The sequence below is a fragment of the Stegostoma tigrinum genome, chromosome 28 (genome assembly GCF_030684315.1).
Source record: "Stegostoma tigrinum isolate sSteTig4 chromosome 28, sSteTig4.hap1, whole genome shotgun sequence".
NCBI lineage: Eukaryota > Metazoa > Chordata > Chondrichthyes > Orectolobiformes > Stegostomatidae > Stegostoma > Stegostoma tigrinum.
The window spans coordinates 12,006,667-12,026,689 of record NC_081381.1 but is presented as its reverse complement, the minus strand read 5'-3'; the positions used below and the strand labels follow the sequence as shown (position 1 = coordinate 12,026,689).

The window sequence follows — 20,023 nt, the reverse complement described above, 5'->3', positions numbered from 1 at the left end:
TGTCCCCTGCTTTGTAGAGCTAGCCCAGTGTGTGGTCTTACAAGATTGTACTGGCCTGTTCTCTTGTGTAGGATCAGCATAGAACTGAAAGTCAAGCCCTCAGAGGAGCACACTTTGTGAACCATTAGTATCAATGTGTTTTGGGAGAATCTTGCTAAGCAGATGATGGAGAAATGAGTAGAGAGTTATGTTGTTAGAGTTTGATGAGGAAGGCCAGGAGGAGGTGCAAATGGAATATAAACATGGATTGAGGTAAATCACCTATCTGTGAACCATATTTGTTTGACTATCACCTTCTATACACACAGTCCAGAGAAATGTATGCAATTCAATAAGCATGCTGTTTTTCTTTAGCAAATACACAAAATGCTGGAAAAGGTCAGAAGGTTGGCAGCATCAGTGGAAAGAGAAATGGAGTTAATAGACTCATAGAATCCCTACAGTGTGGAAATAGGCTTTTCAACACACCAACCCTCACAGCATCCCACCCAGAACCATCCACCTGTAACCCACCTAATCTACATATCCCTGAGTACTAGGGGCAATTTAGCGTGGACAATCCACCTACCCTGCACATCTTTGGACTGAGAGGAAACCCATGCAGACTCAGGGAGAATGTGCAAACTTCACACAGACAGTTGCCCAAGGGTCCCAGGTGCTGTGAGGCTGCAATGCTAACCACAGAGCCACCATGCTGCCCTTAATACTTAGAGTCAATGTAACTCTTCATCAAAACTATTCTGAAGAAGAGTTATATCAGATACAAAACATTAACTCCCTTTCTCTCTCCAACTCCGCTGAGTCTCTGCAGCACTTTCTACATTAGTTTCAGGTTCCCAGCATCTACAGTATTTTGCTTTCATTTGACTGTTATCCTTTCTTGCACGTATTAGAACTTAAGTTATGCAGTAACGTTCAGGAATTTAACCTTGTCATCTTTAGGGAGAAGTAAATGATGCAGTTGGAGTTTTTAAGATCTTGAATGGAATTATCTAATTGCTTTGGGCAAAATGTTCACTCTAGTCAAGATATGGAAACTAGAAGAACAATTATATCATAAGGAATGAAAGAAACCAGTGGACCTTTATCACTTAGAGTTGGTGCAGATTCAGAATGAAGGCCTTCGAAGTCGGCTCATTTAAACTGGGAGATCAAAAGACTATGAAATGGAATTCTGGAGGGATATGTTGAGAAAGTGGGAGATGAAGTTGCCCTGAAATAAAAGGACCTGTCAATTGATATGAGGCAAAGTGAATTACACGTGTTTAATGTTATGAAGTTGGGGGATTGGTAAAGGCATATTATATACAAACTAGAAAACAAAAGTGTCAAATTACTAAATTAATATATAACTACAGTTTCAATATTAGAGACAAAAGGGATGTGGGGCAAAAAGTGTTGAAGAATTATGTGCTGGGTATTTTATAAATGAGATCGTGGAAACTAACAACCATCAGTTCACAACTCTACTGCTTATGTATAAAATCACATACTCTATATAGTTGGACTTTTGAAGAAGGCAACACTTCATGTGTACACCACCGAAAGGTTTATCATTTAAGAATACGTAAGTGTTTTAACTTGTGGGTGTTTAGTTTAACTGTGTGGCTATTTAGCTGATAGTCCCTAAAATTAACCTATAGGGATGATAAAGTGTGTTGTTAGGTAACAGGTAAGTTCATTATTGAAATATTAAAATAAAGTGTGTGTGGTGTGACTTTCTCGGGTGAATGGAGAACAATTAGCGTCTGGATTATTAGAGAGCCATCTTGATTGGCTGCCTGGGGCTCAAAATGCTTCAAATGATTACACAAGAGAGTAACAGTGCCACAGTCAATCTATGAGCGTTTTGAATGTTCTGCATCTATTGAGTTTGAGTTAAAGATCTTCACTGTCCGTAGTCTACTAGCTTCATTCTCTGTTCCTAACATGTGAATTGAAGCCTTTCTTTCAGTGGGCATTAGCCATAGTCTGCCACCTAGATCAATCGCCTGCAGAGACAAAAGCCTTTGAAATTAACATAGTTTGAGCTATTTTAATAATGAACTTACCTGTTACCTAACCAAATTTATGGGACAAAGATACATTTTTGCTCTTTAATGTAACACATTACGACCAAAAAACTTCAGAAATGAAGATTGAACATCACACGTATTCTTGCTCACTGAAACAGTGTATTTTCTATCTGCAGCTAACTCTGTTGTTGGTTAGCATGAATCATATTTTGCCTCTATCAGCAACATACATTTAGTGCCTTTAATGAGCTACGTATTCCCAATCCTTTGGAGAATTGAAGAATAGAGTTGCAAAGGTAAGATTTCAGGAGACCTTTAAGGGTTGAGAGAATGAGTGATGTGGAGAAGAGGTGTAAAGGTTGGAACCCCTCTATCAAACCTTTTACTATGAATCTGTAACAGTAAGTATTTTTTATTGCTTATTACTTTTGTTGTAATGAGGTGCTTCTGTTAAAATTTAAACTGGAAAATGTGCATAGTAAACATTCTCGAATGCACCAAACAAGGCAAAACAGTCTGATTTCCAGCTGTCGCATGAATGCAAAGGGAGGTTGCTTCATTAAAATAGCCACTTCCCTTTTGTAGAGGTTCATGTCACCACGAATCAGATAATTCACTCGAGTTTCCCAGACTGGTAGTCAACCACAGATCCCAACTTTGATAAATATCTCGTCATTTTGTTTTCATATCCAAAATGCCAATTACAATTTCTGTTCCCTTTCTTTCCTCTTTACATAAAAAGAGAACTGATGTTTGTGGCTCATTCAGCATTATCCCAAGATTTAGGAAGAATTAAATCTTGATTATTTTGTTTTTCTTCACCAATTTCCATTAGTTAACTGATTGTCAGTGAATATTTCCTGTTAACCTTACTTGCCTGGGATTTTCTTTTGAGGAAGCCCTGTTACTTGATGGAATGATCCGATAAAGCAGCGTCTACTTCTTTCTAACTTTCTAGCATCTTGGGCGTATTACAATCTAAATATCTCTTTTTATGCTTATAACCTGGTCAGTACCTTCTGCACATAGTTTATTTTTCCTTGTCTGCAAAGAATTACTGTAAGAGCACTGTACAAACCATTGCTTTGTAATCTCCTCAAATAGTCTTATTTATTATATTTGAGATAACTGGAACCCTTCTGTCCCATATGTCATGTTTAATCGCATTGTGACATTTTCTTCTTGATCCGAGTAAAATTCCCAAAATAATGTCCAGTGCATTTTTTTTGTTAAATTTCCCATTTTAGGGATTTTTAACCCTTGCATAAATTCTAACTACCTCAAATACTTGTGGATAATCCAACAACAAGTTTACTGATCTCCAGACATCAGATTGATAGAGTCACACAGCACAGAAATAGGCCCTTTGGCCCAACTCATCCATGCTGACCAAGTTTCCGAAACTGAACTAATCCCATTTGCCTGTGTTTGGCCCACAGCCTCAACCTTTCCTTTCCATGTACCTGCCCAAATGTCTTTTAAATGTTAGAATTGTACCTGCCTGTACCACTTCCTCTGGCAGCTCATTCCATATTCACACCACTCTCAATGTGAAAAAGTTGCCCTTCAAATCCCTTTTACCCATCTCACCTTTAAATTTATATCGTCTTGTCTTGGGCTCCTCTACCCTGGGAAAAAGACCTTGGCTATTCATCTTATTTATGACCCACATAAGATCACCCCACAGCCTCCTATGCTCCAAAGAAAAAAAAATCCCAGCCTCTCCTCATAACTCAGACCTTCCAGTCTCAGTAACATCCTTGTAAATCCTTTTTGCACTTTTTCCAGTTTAAAAACATCCTTCCTATATCTGTGCAACCAGAACTGTACGTTACTCCAAATGCAGCCTTACCAATGTCTTGTGTAGCTGTAATATGATGTCCCAGCTCCTGTACTCAGTACTCTGACTGACGAAGGCAAGCGTGCCAAATGCCTCCTTCACTGCCCTGTCCACCCATGATGCCACTTTCAACGAACTATATACCTGTGCCCCAGGGAGTCTCTGCGCGTCCGCACCACCCGTGGTCCTCCCAAAACCTTCAAGTCCGGCCCTGGTTTTTCTTACCAAAATGCAACACCCCGCATTGTTCTGCATTAAACTGTACCTGCCGTTCCTCTTTGCTTTATCCTGTGAAAGGTGGTTCTTTCACTTTGATGTAGGTAGAATGGTCGCACATTCAGGACAAGTTTTTAGAATAGGAGTTCAGAGATAATGGGAACTGCAGATGCTGGAGAAGCCGAAATAACAAAGTGTGGAGCTGGACAAACACAGCAGGCCAAGCAGCATCTCAGGAGCACAAAAGCTGACGTTTCGGGCCTAGACCCTTCATCAGAAAAGGGGGATGGAGAGAGGTTTCTGAAATAAATAGGGAGGGGGGGAGGCAGAATGAAGATGGATAGAGGAGAAGGTAGGTGGAGAAGAGTTTTTGGGTGGGGAGGTAGGGAGGGGATAGGTCAGTCCAGGGAGGGCGGACAGGTCAAGGGGGCAGGATGAGGTTAGTGGGTGGAAATGGGGGTGGGGCTTGAGGTGGAAGGAGGGCATAGGTGGGAGGAACAACAGGTTAGGGAGGCGGGGACGAGCTGGGCTGGTTTTGGGATGCAGTGGGGGAAGGGGAGACTTTGAAGCTGGTGAAATCCACATTGATACCATTGGGCTGCAGGGCTCCCAAGCAGAATATGAGTTGCTGTTCCTGCAACCTATGGGTGGCATCATTATGGCACTGCAGGAGGCCCAGGATGGACATGTCATCTAAGAAATGGGAGGGGGTGTTAAAAGGTTCGCGACTGGGAGGTGCAGTTGTTTATTGTGAACCGAGTGTAGGTGTTCTGCAAAGCAGTCCCCAAGCCTCCACTTGGTTTGCCCAATGTAGAGGAAGCCACACCGGGTACAGTAGATGCAGTATACCACATTGACAGATATACAGGTGAACATCTGCTTGATATGGAAAGTCATCTTGGGGCCTGGGATGGGGGTGAGGGAGGAGGTGTGGGGGCAAGTGTAGCACTTCCTGCGGTTGCAGGGGAAAGTGCCAGGTGTGGTGGGGTTAGAGGGGAGTGTGGAGTGGACAAGGGAGTTGCGGAGAGAGTGGTCTCTCCAGAAGGCAGACAAGGGTGGGGTTGGAAAAATGTCTTGGGTGGTGGGATTGGATTGTAGATGGCAGAAGTGTTGGCGGATGATCAGCGCCGCCTCTTGCTCCTAACAGGAACTCGAACACCAACACCTTCCACCCCAAACTTCAGTTCACCCAGACCATCTCCAACACATCCCTCACCTTCCTGGACCTTTGTCTCCATCTTAGTCAACCACCTAGAAACTGATGTCCATTTCAAGTCCACCGACTCCCACAGTTACCTGGAATACACCACCTCCCACCCACCTTCCGGCAAAAATTCCATCCCCTATTCCCAATTCCTTCGCCTCATCTGCTCCCAGGATGAGGCATTCCACTCCCGCACATCCCAGATGTCCTCATTCTTCAAGGACCGCAACATCCCCCCCACAGTGGTCGAGAACGCCTTCAACAGTGTCTCCCGCATTTCCCGCACCTCATCCCTCAAACCCCGCCCCCACAATAACCACCAAAAGAGGATCCCCCTAGTCCTCACGTACCACCTCACCAACCTCCGGATTCAACCCATCATCCTCCGACACTTCTGCCATCTACAATCCGACCCCACCACCAAAGACATTTTTCCACCCCCACCCTTGTCTGCCTTCCGGAGAGACCACTCTCTCCGCAACTCCCTTGCCCACTCCACACTCCCCTCCAACCCCAACACACCCGGCACTTTCCCCTGCAACCGCAGGAAGTGCTACCCCTGCCCCCACACCACCTCCCTCAACCCCATCCCAGGCCCCAGGATGACTTTCCACATCAAGCAGATGTTCACCTGCAAATCCGCCAATGTGATATACTGCATCCGCTGTACACGGTGTGGCTTCCTCTACATTGGGGAAACCAAGCGGAGGCTTTGGGACCGCTTTGCACTACACCTACGCTCGGTTTGCAGTAAACGACTGCACCTCCCAGTCGCAAACCATTTCAACTCCCCCTCCCATTCCTTAGACGACCTGGGCCTCCTGCAGTGCCATAATGATGCCACCTGTAGGTTGCAGGAACAGCTTCAAAATCTCCCTTCACCCCACTGCATCCCAAAACTTGCCCAGCTCGTCCCTGCCTACCTAACCTGTTCTTCCTCTCACCTATCCCCTCCTCCCACCGCAAGCCGCACTTCCATTTCGTACCTACTAACCTCATCCCACCCCCTGACCTGTCCACCCTCCCTGGACTGACCTATCTCCTCCCTACCTCCCCACCTATACTCTCCTCTCCACCTATCTTCTCCTCTATCCATCTTCAGTCCGCCTCCCCCTCTCTCCCTATTTATTTCAGAACCCTCTCCCCATCCCCCTCTCTGATGAAGGGTCTCGGCCCGAAATGTCAGCTTTTGTGCTCCTGAGATGCTGCTTGGCCTGCTGTGTTCATCCAGCCTCACACTTTGTTACCTGGAACAGGAGTTAGTGGTTGGGGTGGCCAGAAGGAGTGTGGATTAGGGTTGTCTACTATCTATCATGACTGTGTCGGAATTCTTGCTGGATGATGCAATCCTGGTTTCCTCATCATCCCTGCTCCCTTATTCCAGGAAGGCAAATTGAAGCTCAGTCCATTTAAAGACTGAAAGAAAGACAAATGATTTACTTTTATTTCCTTTCCATTGACTCCTGAATGAGTAAAGATAATTTTAACCAAGCAAGTTTCACATTGAAAACATCTCCATTTTCTTAAGTACACATGGAAATAAAGCAAAGAATGCCACACCTGTGCCAAAGTATATCTGCAGATACCAATAAACAAATCCAATGTACCACTCCTTCCTACTCCTCACCCTATCCAGTAAAGAACTGTCATAACATTCCCTTCATCCTCATTTATTTTCCTTCCAGATTTCCAGTAATTGACACAGTTCCCCGTCTTTTGATGTACAAGTGAACAAAAATCATGGGCAGGGGAAGGCCATTTGGTCCACCAAGGCTGCCCCGCCCCTCACCAGGGCTGGAGCACCATGCACGATCTCTCTTTCCTCTGTCCTTTCCCAATTTCCCTCTCAGCCTTCTACAAAAAACCCAGGACTAAAGGGGAAAGTAAAACTCCATAACATTCCTCTCTGTCCCCTCCCTTGCAGGAAGCTATGCAGGCTAAACATTGCTACAAAGACAGTTAAACTTAATCCCTGTCAAGAACTGGTCCAGCTCTCTCTTGAAAGCATACAGAGTGCTGTTCTTGTATACAATAACCAATCCCTAACACTCAGAGTTTCAGTTTGATGTAACACAGACAGGAAGTGAGCTTGTGCCACATGAATATATCAGTCTCAGCCCACTGTGTCTGGTCCATCACACCATTTCATCTGATGTTTGTGAATGTGTTCGGTTGTACATGCACTTCGTTTGTTTCACATTTTAAATATTGCCTTGGTCTTTTTAGTGTTTTGGGACTGTGTTTACTTTTGGAAGATATTTGCTCAGTTGGGTCTGTTTCGATCCCATTCCTTTCTAAAACAAATGATTTAATTAAAAGATCACATTTATGCTCTCTAAAATAAAACTTGATGTTTTCAAGCTTTCTGTTCATTTTCACCAGTTCATTGCTGAATTACAACAAGATCGGTAATTAATTTTTCTCCCTCCTGTCACCCTGCAAACTGATGACTCCATTCCATGTCCCATCTGATGTCCCTGTTTGTAAGTTTCCTGCAACTTAAGCCAATATATCTCTGTCAACTGAACAGCGAGAGCTTACCAATTCTAGATGATAACATCCGCTTTTCAGTAGACAGTTAAACATTGCAAATATTTACTCCTGCAAAATGAAAAAAACAATGCAACCTGTAAGAGATGATATAAATGGTGGTTAATACTCAATTCCCATTCTTCCTGTTGCACCCCCACCCCACCCTGGTCGTGCCCACTGTCATGGGGTTGTACTGGGAATCCCAGAGATGGCTGTCTGCAACAAGGCTCAACAGAACAAATTGGGATCATATCAGTAAAACTTTGATAAAATTCTGAAGCAGCAACAAGCTGAGGGTGGGCTGCACTCTACAAGTTGACATTTGGCGTGATGCAGTCATTAATGCATTGCTGCAGGCCACCCAAACCACCTTCCTTTGTGACACAGTGTGGGGCTGGATGAACACAGCAGGCCCAGCAGCATCTCAGGAGCACAAAAGCTGACGTTTCGGGCCTAGACCCTTCATCAGAGAGGGGGATGGGGAGAGGGTTCTGGAATAAATAGGGAGAGAGGGGGAGGCAGACTGAAGATGGAGAGAAAAGAAGATAGGTGGAGAGGAGAGTATAGGTGGGGAGGTAGGGAGGGGATAGGTCAGTCTGGGGAGGACAGACAGGTCAAGGGGGCAGGATGAGGTTAGTAGGTATGAAATGGGGGTGGGGCTTGAGGTGGAAGGAGGGCATAGGTAGGAGGAAGAACAGTTCAGGGAGGCGGGGACGAGCTGGGCTAGTTTTGGGATGCAGTGGGGGGAGGGGACGAACTGGGTTGGTTTGGGATGCGGTAGGGGAAGGGGAGATTTTGAAGCTGGTGAAATCCACATTGATACCATTAGGCTGCAGGGTTCCCAAGCGGAATATGAGTTGCTGTTTCTGCAACCTTCGGGTGGCATCATTGTGGCACTGCAGGAGGCCCATGATGGACATGTCATCTGAAGAATGGGAGGGGGAGTTAAATGGTTTGTGACTGGGAGGTGCAGTTGCTTATTGCGAACCGAACGGAGGTGTTCTACAAAGCGGTCCTCGAGCCTCCATTTGGTTTCCCCAATGTAGAGGAAGCCACAACGGGTACAGCGGATACAGTATACCACATTGGCAGATGTGCAGGTGAACATCTGCTTGATATGGAAAGTCATCTTGGGGCCTGGGATGGGGGTGAGGGAGGTGGTGTGGGGGCAGGGGTAGCACTTCCTGTGGTTGCAGGGGAACGTGCCGGGTGTGGTGGGGTTGGAGGGGAGTGTGGAGTGGACAAGGGAGTCCTGGAGAGAGTGGTCTCTCCGGAAGGCAGACAAGGGTGGGGTTGGAAAAATGTCTTGGGTGGTGGGGTTGGATTGTAGATGGTGGAAGTGTTGGAGGATGATATGTTGTATCCGGAGGTTGGTGGGGTGGTACGTGAGAATGAGGGGGATCCTCTGGGGGCGGTTATTGCGGGGGGCGGGGTGTGAGGGATGTGTTGCGTGAAATGCATGATTTTGCAGCATTGGATGGCCTTCACAGTGGATCTATTAAATGTTCCTCCAGCTTTTCTACAGGATGTTCAGGAGGCCTGGTGTAAACATGGCTTTGACACTCAATTGTTTAATCAAGCGGACTATGAGCTCAGTTTTGTCTGATAGGATCAGTCATACGCAAATCAGCATTATCTCTTATTATTTATGGTCTCTTATTGTCCATGGATAGTTCATTTACTTCCTTTATATTTTACGTTTTATTTGTAGCATACAAACTTTCTTGTGAATAAAATACTGCTGCACAAGTTTAATAATAAATTATAAGTTGTGAAGCTGAATCCTACTTTGTGGTCAGTTATTGTTAACTTTGAAGGAGTAATATACCCCTTTGGCAACACAACAAGAAAATACATCTGTTAAGATATCAAATACCTTGATTAAATAATGTAGGATATTTGTATAGATTACCATGGAGGTTAGTGTTGAAAGTAAGGAATACACACAGAGTGTTGATCCAATCACATTCAGGATTTTGGCACAGTTTTTAAGACATACAAACCTTCAGGATTTCAAAATTACTTAAAGAGGAGGTATAATTCAATATAATTACCCAGTCTGATGGGGCCCCCACCCGAAATGTCAACTTTTCTACTCCTCTGATGCTGCTTGGCCTGCTGTGTTTCTCCAGCCCCATACTCTGTTATCTCGGGCCTCCATCATGCTGTCTTGTATTTTGTTGAAGCCCATAACTCTGCATCCTGTTGCGAAGGTGCAATGCAGGAAGAAAGGCTCTAATCACAGACGGTGACTGGCCGCTTCTATGAAGAAGTCTATGGTGCATATCATCACAACTTCCCAACTGAGATAAACCGCTGTGTGGCTGCAAATCATAACATTTGGGAGAGAAAACTCACAATTAATGTAAAACTGAACTAGGAAAATGACCAAAAAAGTAGACAATTTGATAAAAGAAATGTATGTTTCCTATCTAAAGGATTCTTTATGGGGTTTAAGACCTCTTAATAGTATTTGAAGTTAATAGCTTTTGACAGGAGTAAATGTGTGTTGCAGAATTGTTGCTACACAACTGTTATTGCTGGCACCTGCCTGTCGGCTTGAGGTTAAACCCACGGTACTCTTAAGAATAAAAGGTTCGAATGCTGAATAGGTCAAGTAGCCTCTGTAGGCAGAGAAGGAGGGTGAATGTTTCAGAGTTTGTAATATCTTGACAGATGCTGCCTGACATGATGAACATTTTGAACGTTTTCAGTTAATGAATAAAGCAAATGTTTGGAGCTATTTTATCAAGTTTCTGATCTTTGGTGTGTTTGCTTCTAGTTGGAGAGTGGAAGGAAGTTTGGGATGTATTTGTTGAACATATTCTCTAAGGAGACCAGACTAACAGCCACACACATACTCATGATACACACATTTGTATGTGTATCAGTATATAACAGAAATATTCAATACATTGCAGCAGGTACCATTATATAGGAAAAGTCTTTCTCTGATTCTGTCGCATTGAGGCATAGATTTTGTTGACAAATGCAGCCTCAAGCAAGAATGTTATGTTTTGTCATGTAAGTTGTCCAATATGGAGTTAATTCCAGCATGTGCTCATTTTGCAATTTTCTGCTATGTACATACACCAATGACTGTACATCTGAAATGGATTATAATGCTGAATGAAGTCCAAATTCAGAGACGTTGCAGTGTGCCCAGCTGTTCCTGGCTAAATTTCAAACTGATGGATGGAGATTTTTGAGATGTACATTTGAAGTAACGTGATACTGTTTGGCTGTCACAGCCACGCGGAAATGCAGTTTATGTAAGTGCTACTGAATTAAATAGAGTCATTGAAAACCCACTTTCTTAATCTTTCTTAAATTGAACTGCAAGCAGACAATGATCTCTAGACATGCTCCTGGACAGAGTGGCCTGAGTCTGAGAGACTGAAGGGAACGTGGAAAAACGAACTGTCACCACTTTGACTATGATGGAGTTTTTTCGAAGATCTGAAGATGAAGATAATTTGACAAATATTAAATTTTTAATATGCATTGCAGTGTCGCTCATGTTCATAGTTGGAGATCAATCTGTTGATACATTCCCTGCTTGGAGACCTCAGTTAGTGAGTATAAACTTTATTAAACCTTTAAGTACTGGAATTTTTTAAAGCCTGCTGCTTCTGTTTTTGATAATATTTTACCTAAAATTAAACTGGTGTACGAAGAATAAAGAAAGGGCTCTTTCTGAAAACTGGAAACTCTAATTTATTAATCTAATCCAGCAATTCCATTTTTTGTGCTGCAGTTGAAAGATGTTTGGCAAAAACTCAGGTACTGTTCTCTTTCAGGATTTGAAACAGTGTAATGCAACACTAATCAGATCTAGGTGATTTACACAATTTGACTTCCTTTGCTATGAACTTTTTGTTGATAGTAATGTTTCTTTTCGGTGCCTTACCTAGTGCACAATTCTGTTCAATATTTTCCTGCAGAAACTGAACCAGTAAAAGGTGCAGGAGTCAACAATTCAGCCCCACTTCACACACTATCCCCATATCCTTCAATTCCCTTACAGCCCAACAGGGTGTATACATCCCATTCTTCAATGTTCTCAATGCCTGAGTATCCGTAACCCTCTGGGGCAGAGACTTACAAAGGTTCACAAATTTATTTTCATCACAATTATAAATGGAAATCCCTTTGAAATTGTTCCTAGTTAGAATTGTAGAGATGTACAGCATAGAAACACACCCTTTGGTCCAACTTGCTCATGTCAACCAGATGTCTTAAATTAATCTAGTCCGATTTGCCAGCATTTGGCCCATATCCCTCTAAACTCCCTCTAAACCCTTCCTATTCATGTACCCATCCAGATGCCTTTTAAATGTTGTCATTATACCAGTCTCCACCACTTCCTCTGGCAGCTTATTCCATACACACACCACCCTCTGCGTGAAAAAGTTGACCCCTAGGTCCCTTTTAAATCCCCCCCCCCCCCCCCCAATCTAAACCAATGCCCTCTAGTTTTAGACTCCCCTACACTGGGGAAAAGACTTTGGCTCTTCATCCTATCCATGCCCCTCATGATTTAATAAACTTCTGTAAGATCACGCCTTAGCTGCTGACACTCCAGGGAAAGTAGCCCCAGACTATTTAGCCTTTCCCTATAGCTCAAACCCTCCAACCCTGGCAACATTCTTGTAAGTCTTTCTGAGACCTTCCAAGTTTCACAACATCCTTCCTACAGCTGGGAGACCAGATCAGAATGCAGTATTCCAGAAGTGGCCTAATCAATGTACTGTACAGCAGCAACATGACATCTGAACCCCTGTACTCAGCAGATATAATGGGAACTGCAGATGCTGGAGAATTCCAAGATAATAAAATGTGAGGCTGGATGAACACAGCAGGCCAAGCAGCATCTCAGGAGCACAAAAGCTGACGTTTCATGAAGGGTCTAGGCCCGAAACGTCAGCTTTTGTGCTCCTGAGATGCTGCTTGGCCTGCTGTGTTCATCCAGCCTCACATTTTATTACCCTGTACTCAGCACACTGACCATTAAAAGCAAGTATACCAAACACCACCTTCACTATCCTGTCCACCTGCAACTCCACCTCCAAGGATCTATGAACCCATACTCCCCAGGACCTTCCATTAAGTGCATAGGTCCTGCCCTGAAATGCCTTTCCAAAATGCAGCACCTCACATTTATCTAAATTAGACTCCACCTGCCAATCCTCAGCCCATTGACCCATCTGATTAAGGTCCCGTAATACTCTGAGGTAATCTTTTGGGTTGTCCACTACACCTCAATTTTGACATCATCTACAAAGTTACTAACCATACTTCCTATATTCACTACCAAATCATTTACATTAAATGACAAAAAGCAGTGGACCCAGCACTGATCCTTGTGGCACATCACCGGTCACAGGCCTCCAGTTTGAAAAGAAACCATCCACCACCACCCTCAAAGTCTTCTACCTTTGACAGAGTACTGTATCCAATGGCTAGTTCTCCCTTATTCCATGTGATCTAACCTTTTAACCAGTCTACCATGAGGAGCCTTGTTGAACACCTTACTGAAGCCCATAATAGATCACGTCCACTCCAGCCTTTATCAATCCCCTTCGCCACTTCTTTCAAAAAACTAGAAAGATAGTTTTCGGACTGGGAATTGGATCAGGTTTCAACGGTGAGAACATCAAGTCCTAACAACTGGACCACCAAGGAATGGTTCTAGGGTCAGCATCTACCTTTTCAGACCTTACAAGAATTTCACATGTTTCAATGATATTAACTGTGGTTCTTTTTTGACTTGAGATAACATAAGCCCATTTTACTCAATTTCTTCTCATTTCCTCTATTCCAAGGAATCAATAGAGTGAAAGGAATCTTCAGCTCCTGCCCATACAGTATAAGTGATATATCCCTGATGCAGTGAAACTGACTATTCCCCTTTCCTATGAAGATTTACTAAAAATACATTCACTGTTTGTTCTCGCTGACAAGATTACATCAGGATCTAGCCAGATCTTGATGTTGCATGTAAAGTTTGAGACAAAGTGCAGTATCAATGTGATGTGTCACCTACCTCCGATTATTACTTATTCTGAGGAACATTCAATTGTTATTTAAAAATGTTTGGCGTGGTCTTTGAAATTCGATTTACTGAGAAATGGTTTTAGTAAAAGTGTGTTGGTCTGAAAGGGCACATTATTTCTGTTCTTGGCAGATGTTATACTTGGCTCAGTGAGTAATGCTGTTCTCTGAATTTCAAATAATCCAATACAATTGTGAGTGAGTGCTGCACTATTGGTGATGTTGGCTTTTGGATGAGACACGAAATCGAGGCCCATCTGCCCCTCAGATGAATGTTAAAGCAAAGTGTCATGGCACTAATTGAAGAAAAACCAAAAATACTAAAACAAAGGAATCTGTGGGAGTTTGCTATAGGCAAACTGGCTGCCATGTTTTTTTCCACAGTATGGCGATGATTAAATTGACTATGAAACTGAGATTGCAACATAAACACAAGAACTTGACCAAACAGCGCTCAGGGTGGCTTTGTGGAAGAGGAGAAAGGAATAAACACAAAGCAATCCCAGCTTCAGGGTAATTTCCCCTCCTTCTATGTTATCACAAATATTTATTTTCCAGTGGGATGTACGTCTAAACTGCAAATAATTCATCTTGTTCTCATTATTGTGAATTTGCCCAAGCCTGGAAAATGGTTTTGTTTTTGCTGCTTTACTTCTGTTTACAGCTGCTAGCAGGTTGTGTGAAAGTGAAGAGTGACCAGTGGTTGGGGAGTGAGGGGCTGGGGTGGAGATTCTGTTCGATGACGTGAATGAATTCAATAATTTGGTTTGAGTTTTCAGTGTACAGGTTTTCTAGTTCATCATGACGCTTCAAGCTGTTTTATGAAACTGACAATCTGTAATGGGCAGGGCCTGGGTGAGATACTCTTTGGAGGGCCAGTATGGACCTGGGCTGAATGGCCTGTTTCCACACTGTAGGGATTCTATGCTGATTCTATAAGTATAGTGATCCTTTTTTGTCTGGTAATCTGCAGCTTTGGGAGCTGTCATAACAAATTACACTGCTGGTCTCCACACTAATACTCAGGTAAACCATGTCGAAACTCTGCACTTCCACCTAAATATCAGTTAATGTTTTAATGTTCAATGGGATATTTTGCTCTTTTTCAGTGCTAATAAAAATAAAAGTGTATTATGTTTTGCACAAGCTGCAGTTCTGGGGTATCGTATACATTATCACAATGTTTAACAGGTTATCAGATACCTGTTCTCTCTCTTTATACTGTGGTTTTTAACCTCACTGAAATTTGAATATTAACCAAAAAGATACCATGCCATAATCAGTGTGACCCTATTGTGATTGCTTCATAAGAATTCCGTTCAACAGTCAATTCTATAAATAACTAATGCTTCATCTTCTAGGAAAATACTGTACCTTCGAGTTTGCTGGTGTTCGATGTTCACTCCACATTCCAGCCTCAGGCAAGAAAGAAGAGATACACGTTAACTCCACAAATGCAGAAATGGGATCATTTCAACTTAACGTACAAGTAAGTATGAAGAGGTGTTGAATATAAAAGTCCACACTTTCTCCCCCATGATGCTCTGAATCCAGAGAATGCTGTAAAATGAATATTTGATTAATCTGAAGTTCATCTTATCTGAGAGTGTGCCTGCATGCAGTTGGAGAATGAGGGGGAATTAAACAGTGAATTACTCTGCGATGTCCTTATTTGACTTTATACCCTATTGCATTACTTACTGATGCTTAGCTTTGGGACAGAAGTGAGCTAATCCTTAGTCCCAGTGTTTCCAATTAAACTGTTATTCAGTTATGTTATGAATATTTTCAGTAATGCACAGATTAATTGCCATTTTTCATCATCTCTTATTCTAAAATAAGCTCCAATCTCGTTTTTAGTGTCACCCAATCCTGCCCTTTTCCCTAAGCAAGGAGAGAAATCCATTACCACTACTAGGTCTCTTAATACTCTGTGGATGATTGATAGGAATTGATCAGGAGGAATTGATCGAGGGTTTGTCATGCATGTTATCCCCAGGGGAAACTCTAGGGCCATGATCTTCCTCTGGGCTTGGAGGAAGCTGCACTTTGACTCCTCACAAATTCACTCAGCCCACGTGTAAATTTCCCATGCCACTTTGGTTTCACAATGCAGTTTGTGAGGTGTGAACCAGTGCAGGTGTCTATCTGCTTCTCCAATTTGGTATCCCAGCTCTTAACAGTGTACAAAGTTCCCCTGAACCTCTTCCCCACCATACCCAGCACATATCCCTCAGATCACCCATGCCCCATTAGATGGACAGATGGTAAATCACTGACCAACTAATCTCGAGTCCCAGCCTCATGTTCTGAGGACACAGGTTTGCCTACTGCCATGACAGCTGATGAGATTTGACTTCAATTAGAAAAATCTGTAATTTAAAGCTAGCTTAAAGGCAACCATGTAATCACCATGTGCAGTTTGGCATACGTGTGACTCCAGACCCATGGAAATGTAATGCAGGGATGGACAATATGTGCGGGTCCAGCCAGTGAGGCCCATGTTCCAGGAACAATTTCATTTTTAAGGAAATAATCACCACTGTAAGCCTAAGGGCTCTTAGTTAACACTGTGCCACCTCTAAACCCCTGTGTATTTGCTACTCCATCTCAGGTCATTTAGGAGAGTGACTGAAAAATAAAACTTGACACCAAGATGCTTGAGATCGTTGGGCAGGTGACCCAAAATGGCCTACAGCACAGAGAATTAAAAGCTTAGTCACCAGTGAGGCAGTGATTTAAAACTAAAACTAGCTAGAATATACAGAACATGGAGATCTGTCAGCACGATTGTACAGTTGGCTGCAGAGGACTTAGGTGGGAAGGAATCAGCCACGTATGATGACCATCTGGTAATTTTTGCTGAGAAGTGTACATCTGTGGATTTGGGATGAAATCAAATCAAGCTGAGCTGAGGTGACCTTATGATGGCAAGGCATGCCAACATTCGCATATGAAGAATGCCAACTTAAGTGAGGCACAGGATGTCTGCCAAACATGACCCATGTTCCAGTTTGAATGAATGTCTTCAGGAAAGGAATGGAGAAAGTTGGAGGAAAATTAGAATTTAGACTGCTATGGGGATTTAAATGCTGTACAGAATGTGCACTGCAGTTCAAACTGTTCATACAGATTATTCATTGAGTGTGCTGGTCTGCGTGTTTTTTTTTGAGATATCTGATTTAGAAATCCTGTGAAATTGCTTCGTTTGAAATTTCATTATATTAAACATGTAAACAAATATTGAGCTGTATCTTGCATGGAAAATTACTTCGCAATTCCTTCCACAAAGACATGTTCTAAATACCTCATGATGGCCAGCAGACTGGTTTAGCACACTCGGGCTGTTCTGTTTTCCACGAGGTTTAGAAATCTCTTGATTTGGCAAAACTCCCCCTTATACGCAGCGAGGCAGATGAATATTATTTAGGACAAGCTTAATATTGCAGGTAATTTTTGTCCTGTTTGCTCATTCTGACAATCTATGAAACCAAAGACTTTCAGAATCACTCAGTTGAGTAATATTGCTGGCTTAAAGGTATTCACTTGTGGTCATAATGTCAAATTCCTGAACTGAACTAAGAATCCCAGTGTAGTGATTGGAACCAGCTGGATTGTGTAGACTATGAGATCCTTGATTGGGGTTGTTAACCTGGGCTAATCAGGAAAGCCCTGGCTAACCAGTATAACCAGGAGACTTAGAATCTCCTCAGTTCAGGGGACTGACTCCAAGCTGGTTATATACTGTTTTACTGGTAAAATGACAGGGTGACTTGGTAACACTTTATACCACTGTTTCAGTGTACAGGTCCTAGACTGAGCTTGTGTGTGTGGATGGGCCTTTGTGAGTAAACTGTGTTTTCATGTGCATACTGTGTTTTCATGTGCGTACTGTGTTTTCATGTGCGTACTGTGCCTTTGTGTATTCCCACCAGCTTGTGTCTGTACGCTGACCGGTAACCCTGGGGAACATATGTTTGTTTGTGAGATCTTGTACTACTGTTTGAACTGAGATGTGTTTCTATATGAAATTTTATATCCAACATCTCTGCTCTTTGGCAAATTGCCTGATGTACAGTGATCTTTCCATGTGTCATGTTTGAGACACTGCTACCTTATATGGACTTGAATCTACTGTTGAAACAGAAGTTTTTCTGTCAGAATTTCTCTGTTAATGTCTCCGTTTTTGATGTACTATGACTGAAGTTATGTGTTGACGCTGTAACTTACATGAATTTGAATAAATGAGTATAACAAGGAGATTAAAATCTCCTCAGTTTTTGAAAAAAATATATAATCAGGAGATTTAGCTCCCTGAACTGAGGAGATTCTGACTCTGAGCTGGCTGGCCAAGCCAGTGTACTGCGTACAAGTAAGTAAAGGGTGACTTGGTGATGGGATACCAGGCTCTGTGCAGTTATGTTTATGGCAAATGGGAGAAAACAGTTCTCGCTTGCAACAGTCATCTTGGAGTAGGAGTAAACATTTCTGGCATCATGCCTTTGTTTGCAAAGCTTGACTCGTTTTGATCTTGCTGTTGAAGTTGGGGCCCAGTATGTGGAAAGAATGTGATATTTTTTCAGACAAATGACATTGGGACAGATGAAAAGAAACAAGTAATCCTTCTGACTGCTTGCGGACCCGCAGCATTTTCAGTTACAAGGGGCTTGACTTTCCCAGCGGCACCAGACACCTTACAAGAGCTAATGGAGTTGATTTGTGGAATTTTATAACCACAAACCAGATCTAATTCTGAGACAGTATCGGTTTTATTGAGCTATTACAGAATTGGGGGAATCCATATCAGAATTTTAAACGAGATTGAGACAACTGGCAGAGGTATGTGATTTTGGGTTAACACCGAAGGAGAAGCTGAGAGACGAGTTGGCATGTGAGATTAATGATGTAACCATGCAGAACCACCTACTAGCTGAAGCCCATCTGGACTTCAAAGAGTCACTGCAACTGGCTCTGGAAAACGCAGCAAATGGAGCATGGGAACTAGGGGACATCCTCACCTGTCTGACTGAGGTTAGGGAGCAATGCTTAAGTAAAGGCACCCGTGGAGCCTCACGGAGGGCATGTCCTGAGTAGAGGGACCCTAGGTCAGCCCACAACAGAACCCCACAACAAAGCCAAGCCTTGACCAAGTGACTAATCAGTTCTTCCGGGTCTGGGCTAGCAAAGTCATTGTGGTTGCTGCCGATATGTGGACTCGAGACGGCAAAGGAATCCAATAAGGCCTGACTTGAGTAAGGAAACCCACAGGCTGGTACCTAGGAGAGGGCACCGTTGGAAGTTCCCCTACATGTGGCCTGGAACAATTGGGGAGGTATTGGCCTAGCAACATTCAAATTGGAACCAATTAAAATTAATGTTTGGTTACCTAGTTCCCGTGGAGGTCCATACTGGCGCAGCTGTATCTGTGGTTGCAGAATCTGTCTTTAACAAGATTTGCACAAGACCTCAGCCAGCCTGAGAACATACCTGTTACAGGTTCAGGGTACAACTTTAGTTCTGGTTTCCCATGAGAAGCAGTTTTTAGAGTTACCAATGATGGTAGTAAAAGGCTTGGGCCCAGGCCTAATAGGGCAGAATTGATTGAGCAAGATTCACCTGGACTGGCTCAGCATTTTTCGATTAGAAAATGGCTGCCTCAGTCAAGTCCCAGGTAAATACCCAGGAGATTTTCAGGAAGGACTTGGGACTATCAAAGGAGCCAAAGCCACTCTACATGTTGACCAGGAAGCAATTCCTGAGATTTTGCAAGGCCCTCCCAGACCCATTTACCTATCGCACTGAAGGAGAGAAGAAATGTTTAAGGAGCAGTTGTTGCGAGTGATGTATAAATTTGTTTGCTGAGACAGGTAAGAGGGGGTAAGATTAAGGAGCCTTGGATGACGGGTACAGAGGTGCTTCTTGTCAAAAAGAAAAAGGCAGCGTACGTAAGGTGGAGGAAGCAAGGCTTTAGCACAGCTTTAGAGGATTACAGGCTTGCTTGGAAGGACCTCAAAAGTGGACTGAGGAGGGCCAGGAGCGGGCACAAAAAAGGCTTGGCAGGAAGGATTAGGGAGAACCCGAAGGCATTTTACTCATACGTGAGGAATAAGAGAATGATCAGGGAGAAGGTAGGGCCGATCAGGGATAGCGTAGGGAACTTGT

General features: G+C 43.1%; 1 protein-coding gene across 2 annotated transcripts in view; it reads left to right on the top strand.

Moving 5' to 3' along the window:
• Positions 1-2,350: 2,350 nt before the first annotated feature.
• The window catches only part of mmp23ba (matrix metallopeptidase 23ba), a 96,204-nt gene continuing 78,531 nt past the window's right edge, over positions 2,351-20,023 (top strand). The window contains exons 1-3 of one of the 2 annotated variants that reach the window (XM_048561376.2): positions 2,351-2,416; positions 11,154-11,382; positions 15,223-15,350. In XM_048561376.2, coding sequence (XP_048417333.1) covers positions 11,245-11,382; positions 15,223-15,350 — 266 coding nt within the window. In that variant the 5' untranslated portion in view covers positions 2,351-2,416; positions 11,154-11,244. Of the gene's footprint in view, positions 2,417-10,968; positions 11,383-15,222; positions 15,351-20,023 lie in introns of those variants that run through there. The other variant, XM_048561377.2, reaches the window with a different exon arrangement.